The sequence below is a fragment of the Camelus bactrianus genome, chromosome 11, assembly GCF_048773025.1.
Source record: "Camelus bactrianus isolate YW-2024 breed Bactrian camel chromosome 11, ASM4877302v1, whole genome shotgun sequence".
In the NCBI taxonomy this organism is placed as follows: Eukaryota; Metazoa; Chordata; class Mammalia; order Artiodactyla; family Camelidae; genus Camelus; species Camelus bactrianus.
Window position 1 is genome coordinate 65,777,126 of NC_133549.1, and position 10,301 is coordinate 65,787,426.

At 54.4% G+C, this 10,301-nt stretch overlaps 1 protein-coding gene across 1 annotated transcript in view; it reads left to right on the plus strand.

Annotated features, from left to right (window-relative positions):
• TSPAN15 (tetraspanin 15) overlaps positions 1-9,411 on the plus strand; it is a 48,462-nt gene extending 39,051 nt beyond the window's left edge. Inside the window, exons 4-8 of the mRNA XM_010951665.3 lie at positions 918-1,013; positions 3,556-3,672; positions 6,662-6,709; positions 8,126-8,242; positions 8,624-9,411. Of these exons, the coding sequence (XP_010949967.1) occupies positions 918-1,013; positions 3,556-3,672; positions 6,662-6,709; positions 8,126-8,242; positions 8,624-8,764 (519 nt within the window). The 3' untranslated portion in view covers positions 8,765-9,411. The remainder of the gene's footprint in view (positions 1-917; positions 1,014-3,555; positions 3,673-6,661; positions 6,710-8,125; positions 8,243-8,623) is intronic.
• Positions 9,412-10,301: the final 890 nt, after the last annotated feature.

Genomic DNA, 10,301 nt, shown 5'->3' on the forward strand with positions numbered 1-10,301 from the left:
AGGGTGGGGCCTGGAACCCAGGGCCCCGTTGTCCCTGTGTACCCCGAGGGTGCCTCCCCCGGGGATCGTCTGGCTCCAGAGCCCAGAATGCACCCTTTGTGCCAGCACAATCTCTGATGATACACGGGCCTCCCTGCTCTGAAAGCCCCGATTGTCACCATGAGCGTGGAGCTGGGCTGCCCACACTCCCGCCCCATCCCTTCCCCCTGTGGGGCCTTTTGTGCTCCTGGATCTCAGCACAACAGCCGGGCTGTTGATCCAGAAGGCCCAGCGTGACTGGGAGAGGGCAGCATGCCAGCGCTCTTCCCGGTGGGAATTGTCCCAGCCTGAGAGGGAGGTGGCCCTGTCGTCTGGGCAAGGGCACTGCAGTGATGGAGAGAGGCCCAGCAGGAAGTCAAGGGACCTGGTTTCCAGTTCTGGCTGGAACCCTAACCAGAGCTGACACCTGCTCAGTGACCCAGGGAGAGTCAAGCTCCCTCTCTGGGCCTCTATCTGTAAAACAACAGCTTGGATAGGAGAGAAGATGGAGAGGAGGTCTGGAGGGCAAAAAGAGGCTTCCAGCACAGGTCTGTCTTTGGCAGTAGAAGGAGCACCAGGCCAGGAACCTGCACAGCTGAGTTCCAGCCCTGGGCTAGCTGCTTTGGGACAGTGAACCCCAGGCAAGGCCTCACCCTCTCAGGGTCTGGGTTGTCTAATCTGTAAAGGAAATGGGGTGAATCATTCCTGCCTCAGATGGGCCCTAGGGTGCGTAGGCAGGGAGGTTGTGGACGGGGATGGAGGCAGTGCTCCGTGCAGGTAGGGGCGGGGCTACCTGGGCACATGAGCACTCATTCTGGTTCAGTCTTGACTTCCGGGAAATCTTGGGTTGGACTCTAGGGTTGTGTGGTCCTCTTCATTTGTAATTTTTGTCTAAATAGACCATCGACTTTCTGAATGACAACATTCGGAGAGGAATCGAGAACTACTATGACGATCTGGACTTCAAAAACATCATGGACTTTGTTCAGAAGGAGGTGAGCCAGGAGCTTTGGGTCAGAGATCTGCCTCCCATGCCCTTTGCCCCCCATTTAGGACTGTACTCAAGAGGGTGGGGTGAGGAGTCAGGTGGCTCATCCATTCATAAAGCAGGTAGCTGGCCAGGTTGGGAGGCAAGTGTGGGCCAAGAATAGGGGTGCCAGGGTCTGACCTTGTCAAATCTCCCCGTTCTCTGCACATGTGCCTGGCCCAGGATATTCCTGTCCTACCTGTCCCTCTCCAGTTACACAGACCCTCCCTCAAAAAAAGAACACGGTCAGGTGTAGCTGCAAGCCACCTTACAGTGTCTCAGGGTGGGTGCCCTTCTCCAGTGGGCAAAAATCCTCTTTCTTTGAGGTGGCAGTGACCTCCAAGCCTCTTCAGAGTCCCCTCTGTCAAGTCCCTTCAATGGCGGGGAGCCTTGTCCCTTGCCAAGTCAAGGACAGCCCTGATGGGGAGAGAGCTCTTCCCCGATCCCATTTCTCCCTCCATTGGGGAACAGAACAAGACGTCTCTTCCTCCACGACACTTCTTTGAATGTGATGATGGTCATTTTGAGATGTCGTCCACCTTGCCCAGGGTCCACCCAGGTCTGTGGCTGTGATACTAATAGCAGTTGCAAGGCTAGCCGCTGCCCTCAGGGGCTTCTACACATGAATCTCACTTAGTCCTGAGCCTCAGGCTCAGCTGCGTTAGGGGGATACTCATGGGCCCTTCCTCTTGGCATTGTTGAGAGTGCCTTGACTTATTTCAGAGGTGCCGGGCACGTGATGAGACTTAAGTCAGTATCAGCTGTGGTGATCATCATCCTCATGTCCTCCTAGGTGAGGACAAGCAGAGTTCGAGGGCCGAGGGCCCACTCAGCTCTGGCAGTGCTTCCTGGGACATGACCTCAGGGTATCAGCTGGCCTGGTCCCCTGTGCTAGCCCTCTGTGGGGACCAACATCTCACCACACCCAGGGCCACCCGTAGTGGCCACTCCCTTGGCTCAGGCCTCTGCTGCAGTCATAACAGGTGCAGCCTCTGGGAGGCCCTTCTCTGCCAAGGATGTGCCTGCCAGCTCGGGTCATCTGGTGGAGCAAGATGTTTTTATTGGAACTAGCCTTCAGCTGGCTTGGAGAATTCATTTCTTCCAGGGTGGAATGGCAGGGTGATTCATGCTCACTGAGCACCTGCTTGGTGCCAGGCTCTGTGCTGAGTGCTTCATGCATGGCTTCTCTTTGTAATTCTCAGCTCAGCTGTGCAAAGCTGGTGTTGTTCATCCTGCTTTATAGATGAGGATCTGAGGCCTAGAGAGGCTGAGTGACTTGCCCAGAGTCACACAGCCTGGAGTGGTGGTGTGAGGATTTGAACTCTGGTCTATCTGACGGCAAAGCAAATGCCCTTTGCACTGCACCCCACAGAGGCACTTCCAGGCCCCAAACCGATAGCCCCAAAGGCTCTGTGGGGACTCTGGAAGGGGGTCTGCTTTGTGTTTCTACTAGGACCTCTGACCATATCACTCCCCTGGTTAAACCCTCCAGTGACTTCCTATCACTCAGAATACCATCCCAGCTCCCTGCTTATTCTAGCTGACAAGGCTTTGCATGGTTTGGCCTCATCCCCTCCACTCTCGCTCTCCCCGCTCTAGACACACCACCTCCATGTGTGCCTCTGAAATAGAACTAGCTCATCTCTCCGTGGGGTCTTTGCATGTCTGACTGGCTTTTTCCTATTGTTCGTGTTTCAGATTAAATGGTGCCTCCTCAGAGCAGCATTTTCCGACCTCCCTGTTCCTTCCCCTGTTTGCTGTATCCCTGGTGCCCAGCACTACCTCACTGCCCTTCACGCAGTGATTCCTCTCTGTCTCCCTCTACAGATGTGTCCCACATGGGCAGGGTGATGGTGCTTTTGCTCACCCTTGTCTATCCAGCACACGGAACGATGCCCGGCACACACCAGCACCTCAGTATAGTACCTGCTTCTCCCAGGCATTGGCACCAGTGCAGGGGGAGATGCAGGCAGGGGCTAAGCTAAGGGGAAAACGATGCCAGCCTTGCCATCGCTTCAATCCTGAGCCCAGGCCAGGATGTGAGGTTTGCTAAGGCAGGGCAGGCAGAGCTGGGGCGCGTGAGGAGAAGGTCGTGTGCTTCAGAGGCCACTGGGTTGTGGGGCTTCCTTAGAATCCTCATCTGTGGGACATTAAAGGCCAGCTTCTCGGCTTGAGGACCTGCACTGGGGACGTGAAGATGGAGTCTACTTGTCCAGGAAGGACTTTTCTTCCAGTATTTAGTCACCACCCTGAAATCCCACCAAGAGGCTGCCCAGCCTTGGCTTGCATGCCTCTCTAGTGACCGGGTGCTCACTACCTCCTGGGCAGCCAACCTGCTTTTGGACAGCTCTGACCTGACAGTGGATGCCTCGTGTGCTCCCCGTAGCTCTCCTGACCAGGGTGACCCACACCACAAATCACATTGTCTCCTGGCAGGGACCCTCCCTGCTGTCTGCCCGGGGGCCCTGGTGCTGATGGCAGCTCCCTTCCTTGCTTGCTTCCTCTCTCAGTTTAAGTGCTGTGGCGGGGAAGACTACCGAGACTGGAGCAAAAACCAGTACCACGACTGCAGCGCCCCAGGACCCCTGGCCTGCGGGGTGCCCTACACCTGCTGCTTCAGGAACACGGTACCCACTGCTCCTGGGGCCTCCCAGCTGGTCAAATACTTCTCTCACCTTTCAGGACTGGGGTGGTGTGGGTGGGTTGGTGGGGTAGGCAGCAGGTGGTGGTCATTGCCAATGCTTCCCGAGCCTCAGGGGCTACTGAAGGGGGTGAACCTGGGGGTGGAGGTGGGGAAGGCTTGTCTCATTAGTAATGGTCATTAACATCTATCGAGCACTTACTATGTGCCAGCCTGTTCTAGTTCTTTAGTTGTATTAATTCATTTAATCCTTTCAGCAACCCTGTGAGTTAGGAACTGTTGTTTTACTCCTGGTACAGATGAGGAAATTGAGGCACCAAAAGGTTAGATGTCTTGCCCAAGGTTGTTGGTGCTGGGATGAAATGCAGGCAGCCATCATCAAAGCTGTGCCCTGGACTACTGTGCAAGCCAGGGAAGCAGCAGAAGGGGGTCCAGGCTGGCTCTGCTTAGCAGGGTGGCTGGCTCGGCGACTGTGGCCGGAGGGCCAGAGCAGGGCCTGCACTTTGGGCGTTACTGGTGGGCCATGGGCTTGACCTCCTGGGGAGCATCAGCCACAGGGCACTTGGAAGGGGTCTGGTGATGTAAACAGCAGCCTCTGCCTCTCCCTAACTGGTCCTCTCAGCTCTGTCGCCTCCTTGGCCACTTGGGAGACTGTTTTTGTACTGTCAATGCTTATAAATGAGAAGCTTGGTCAATCCTCTATGTTTGACTAATGTATCCCCAAACTGCCTGGTTTCTGGATTGGAATGAAGCAGGGAGCTTTGCAATTACTCATGCCCTGAAGAGTCATGGAAAATTTCTCTTCTGACGCCTCCACCATTCTGTGCCCACTGCTGGATTCTGTAAACCAAGCAGCTGTTGGTAGGGGTGGGGGCCTCACCCATGAGCCAGGGAGCCAGTGCCAAGTGCACTAGCCCTAAAAAGGCTGGGTCAGGAGGGGAGGTTTGTTTGGAAATTGTAGCTGCCATTTTAGGGTAGCTCTCTGTGCAGGGGGAGTGCTGGGGACGTACCCAGGGTTTTCAGAGGGGCCTGTGGGGGGTGATCCTGAACTTCATCACCCAGGGCAGTGGCACCTGAATGTCCAAGTTGAGATGTGGAAGCCCAACTTGTATTCATTCATTCAAAAAAAAATATTTATTGAGGACCTGCCAGATGTGGTTCTAGGTTCTGGGGATATAGAAAACACACAGCACTCCCTGCTCATGTGGAGTTTACATTTAGTGGGGAAAACTGACAAACAAAGTCAAAAAGTAAAAGAGATAGTGTGCTAGAAGGTGATAAATGCTAAGGAGAAAAATAAAGGGGCATGCAGGATTGTAATTTCAGAAACTGAAAAGGTAGGTTCTCTAAAACCCTGAAGGAAGTGAGGGAGTCAGCCATGTGTATCTGGGGACAGGCATTCCTGGCAAAGAGAACAGCAAGTGCAAAAGCCCTGAGGTAGGAATTGCCCTGGTGAGTTTGAGAAACAGCAGAGACCTGTATGGCTGGAGCGGAGTGAGCATGTGGGGGAGGATAGTGGCAGAAGTCAGGGAGGCCATGGGTACCCTGAAGGCAATGGTTAGGACTTTGGTTTTCTTGAGTAACAAGGAATTGGGTCTCAATGTGGGGTCTCAGCTGAATCTACAGGGTTGAGCTGGGATGATCCTTCAGGGTTGTCCCGTATTGGGGCAAGGGGACGACAAATACTGACCGATGTGATGTGGATGCTGGGTGTTTTGGGGTCTGAGGGCACCTGGGGGATAGTCTAGACTGAGGGAGATTATTTTGCCCACACACCAGGTCCTGACATTTAGACTGATCTGGATGATGTCTGAGGTTCAGCCCACTTTTTTGGAAAGAGAGTAGACAGCCCTGCTTGCCTTCCAGGGGCCAGGATCATGTCCAAAGTCACTCCAGCCAGTGTGCCTGTGTTTTGCCACGTGCCTGACCCTGGGATAAGCACTTTACATGTGTATCCCACTTTATGTTCAAAACAGCCCCACTAGGTGCATTCTTGGATCACCTTTGCTTTATAGAAGAGACCAAGGAAGCTGTTCATTCACTGAGAAAATCCGTAGTGAGTGCCTCCATGTGCTGGTCCCTCAGCAGCCCACCTAAGATTGACTACAGAGCTCCTAAGTGGCAGAGCAGGACCTGAACCAGACAGTGTGATACCAGAGGCCACACTGACATGACCACTGCTGCACTCCTGCATCACTGCTGGCACTGGTGGTACCCTGAGCCCACAGCAGCTTTCACTGAGATGTAGAGGGATGGGACAGGACATTGAGCTTTCTCTCACCTTCTAGAAGGAAAAGGAGACTGCACAAGGGCTCAGGCAGTGATGGGGAGTGCCCCTGCCCGCCCTGTGACTTAGGTCTGCTGGGAAGAGATTTGATGGGTCTAGGGCCTACCACAGCTTCCCCTGCACCTAGGTGAGCCAGCAGCTGGGAATTCCTGAGAGCAGCTCTCTTCCCAGGAAGGGGCTTGTACAGAACTTCCTGGTGGGGTGGCGGTCTGCAGGGGCAGGGAAGTGGCCTGGCCTTGCCCTCAGGTAAACCCCAGCTGGCCAGGAGCCTGGCTGTGGTCTGGGTTTTCCTTCATAAGAGCCAGAGGAGGGGGAGCAGCCCAGCCCTGACTTCAGACAGTGCATAACCATATCTGCAAAGCCAGGGCTCCCGGGCGGTTGCAGCAGGGACTCTGTGGCGGTGCCCTTTCCTCAGTCCCAAGGCTGCTGCTGGTGAAGCAGGGGTCCTCCCACCCAAGTGCTGTGAGACTGGCCTTCCCACCTTTCTTCCCTGGGCATTTCTTGGAGGTGGGAGGTTAAGATGCAGACTTGAGTCAGGCTGCCTGGGCTGGAATCTCAGCTCCATCCACACTGGACAGTGCAACTCTGTGCCTCAGTTCTTTCATCCATAAAATGGGGGTGGGGTGGTGTAAGTGTCTTCTACAGTCAGCACTATGTAAGTATTAGCTAATACACATTTCTCTTTCAGACAGATGTTGTGAACACCATGTGTGGCTACAAAACTATTGACAAGGAGGTAATGTCTTTGAAATCTCTTTCCTCCAGAAAGGTTGCTCTTCCTGTCCCATCCCCAGGGTGATCAGAGGGGTTTCCAGGGGTGGGGCTTTTGGCTGCTGCTATTTCCCAACATTCTCCGCTGTGAACAGGAGGCAGGGTCACCAGGGTTTTCCACCCCTACCCAGACACAGAGGGACTCGGGGAGCCGAGAATCCCCCCAGGCAGGGAGAGGCCGGCTGCGGGGTTTGCTAGGCACCTGCTGTGTGAGGCCTCTGTGCCCTTGTCAGTGTCCCTGGCATGTTCATGTGCCCGGCCGCTCTCAGCACCAGCCTACCTCTGCCCTCAGAGCTGCCAATTTGCAGACAGCTCACACTGGCTCCCTTAGCCTGGGACCCAGGAGTCTCCGGTGAGAGAGAGCCTTGGGAGGGTCCCTCCTGGGTCAGCTTCCTGGGCATGTCCCCTGGACAAGGAGAGAAGCTGGGGTGGTGCTGAGAAGGGAGCTAAAACTAACGGTGACTTGAGATGCCTCTGAGTAGTGGTTCTCAAAGTGAGGTCCCTGGACCTGCAGCAACAGCAGCCCCACCCCAGGAACTTGTTAGAAATGCACATTCTTGGGGCGGGGCCAGTGGGTGATTCTGACACACATTTAAGATGCAGAGCCATAGACCAGCAGTGGTTCTCCAGCCATCAGACCTGATGATCAATTTTTATAATAAACACTTGGGAATGCCCTATTTATTATCCCAAAATGAAATTAAGATAATATAACCTACTTACACACCTAATTTCAAAACCTAATGATCTGAGATAAAAGGAGAAATAAAATAATTTATAACCATATACCATATTTTAACACATACATACTCAGGCACTAGATAAATACAGAAGACCCAGTGAAGTGGTGGGGTGTTTGTACTACCAGGGGCAGCTGACACCTGGGAGGGGTGTTGTGTGGGCAACTTGCATACCGTGGGTATATTTTTGCTGTTGGCATGGCTTTTAAAAATGGTAAACATTTCTTGTTGAAGTTCTGAACAAAATAAAGTATAATCATTCCTAAATTTATATAGTAGTATTTCTGCAGAATTCAGTGTAAAGTAAAATCATGCAGAAAACACTTTGGTTTTTATATGTCCCTGGAGTTAGGCTTTGGGCTCAGATAATTATGAATGGGTTTTCACCCATCCAGATGCCCTGGGGGACATCAGCCCCAACCCAATCACTGTGACAACCAGAAGTGCCATCATGATGTCCTCAGTGCTCTAGGAAACAGTACTGCCTGTTAAGACCCAGGGGTCAAGAGCCACCATCTCATGGTGCATGTGAGAAACTGAGGCCTTAGAGAGGTTGAGGGACTCGCCTGGACCTGGAGCGAGTGGCAGAGTTGGGACCAGGGCTCCCAGGCGAGTGCTCAGCCAGCCTTCTCCTCATGCAGCGCCTCACCGTGCAGAATATCATCTACGTGCGGGGCTGCACCAATGCTGTGCTCATCTGGTTCATGGACAACTACACCATCATGGCCGGCCTCCTGCTGGGCATCCTGCTCCCCCAGGTGGGCTGGTCCCCCCGCACCAGGGAGGAGCGCTAGAGGTGGGGGTGGGGTGGGCAGGCCGGGGGTTTAGGTCATGTGTGGCTTGGTGATTACAGGGTGCCGAGAAGGGAAGAAAGGCTGGGGTGAAGAGGGCTCGTGTACCCGCAGCCTGAGCTCACCCTGGGAGGGCTGGGGGCTGCAAACAGAGGGTGAATGGCCCAGATAGTGAGTGACCTAGCTGGGGTAGAGACGGGAATCCCAGAATGGAGGGGCCTGTGCTGATGGGGCACAGGGAGGGTCTGTGGGGTTTCCTGGGAGGGGCAGAGGAGGGCCCAGGCTGGGGGCTGGGGATTGCCAGAGCTGGCCACCCAGATCCCCAGCAGGCTGTCACCTTCTCTTCAGTTTCTGGGGGTGCTGCTGACATTCCTGTACATCACCCGGGTGGAGGACATCATCATGGAGCACTCTGTCACCGACGGGCTCCTGGGGCCTGGCAGCGTGGAGGCAGCAGGCACCGGGTGCTGCATGTGCTACCCCATTTAGGGCCGTGGCCTGGGGCGACGGTTCCAGAAGGACTGACAGGACAGCTCCGCTCAGGCCGCATTGTGGGGGCCGGACAGGACTGTGGCCCTCCTCCCTACATTCGGCACTGACCAAAGCCCTGGCTGTGTTTGCTCAGGCCTCCTGTCTGCGGGGTGGGGCCCCTCCCAGCTGCGGGATTCTGTGCCTGCCCACCCTGCTGGGCGTGGGGAACGGTGTCCCTTCTCTAGGCTCAGGCCGCCGGGGAAGGGGGAGCTCGGCCCTGGGCTCTGGGCCCGTTTCATTTCTAGTAGTGCCTTGGCCTTGGTATTTGTGCCCCTTTAGTGCAGTTTTGTAGTGATTTGTAATCGAGGAGGGAGGAGAGCCTGTGTGCTCCATGGTAAAGGAGCAGAGGGGTGCAGCCCAGGTCCCGGGTCCCTCGGCCTCACCCCTGAGGCTAGGCTGGGCCAGTTTCTCAGCCTCTCGGGTGCCTTGAGCCCTCCCCAGGGCTGCTGCTTTGCTGACCATTTTTTACGTGATTTTTGTAACATTCGTTTTGTACACAGTTAACAGGAGTTTCCGACTAATCAAAGCTGGGTGTTTCCCCCATTCCACTCTTGCCTTTTCAAGCCAGTTTATTAATCAAACAATAAAGACATGATTTTTTTTTCCCCTGGCCTCTCGTTTGTGCAGCTTGGGTCTGCAGGGGCTGGGGAAGACCTCAACTTGGGCGTGGAAACCCCTTGTTGGTGAAAAGATTGAAGGGAAGCCACCCAAGATTTGGGACAGTTTGGTACACTGAGGCGCAGGAGGATCGGCAGCTGGCCCAGGGCTGCCTGCTCCTGGTTTGGAACGGCTCTCCCATTGTTTGGTGTTGCTACTTAAGGAAATGGCTTTCCCTAGCTGTGCTTGTGGGCTGGGCCTGGAGCCTCCCATGCCAGTCCTGTCCTTCCTGCTAGGAATTCGCTTGTGGGAAACCTCAGGGAAGGAGGCAAAGATGACAACCTATTTTACAGACTGGGAAGCTGAGGCCAAGTAGCATGAGGCTCCTCCAGGAAGCAGGGCAGATGGGAACCAGGAAAATCAGGGGTCTTGGAAGCAGTGCCCACAGATTCACCAGAGGCCTCAGGGCAATAGAACTGGAAAACAGAATTGTTCCCAGGCCTGGGTGGGGCCGGACAATGCTCAATGCCTAACAAAGGGTGGTGCTGGCCGCCCTCTGCTGGAGACAGCAGGATCTGCAGGGATCAGTCCACCTAAGCCTTCCTGCCCCAAGACTTGGTTTCTAGATTTACTGTGAGGGTTTTAGTAGCCAGAGCGATAGAAATAAAGAGCAAGAGCCCCAAACCTGAAAAACTCCATTTAAGGGCATTAAGGGAACTGCCTATCACATCTAGCAGTTATGTGGACGGTTACTTGGTTGGCCATGTGTACAGCCTGTACTGTCTGATATGTAGAAAAGGGCAGGAGAGGGTTTTTTTTTTTTTAAAGGATAGAAGAATGCAACAACAGCAAACATATCAGCGAGCATACTCTGTCTCAGGAGCCTGTCTGAATATCT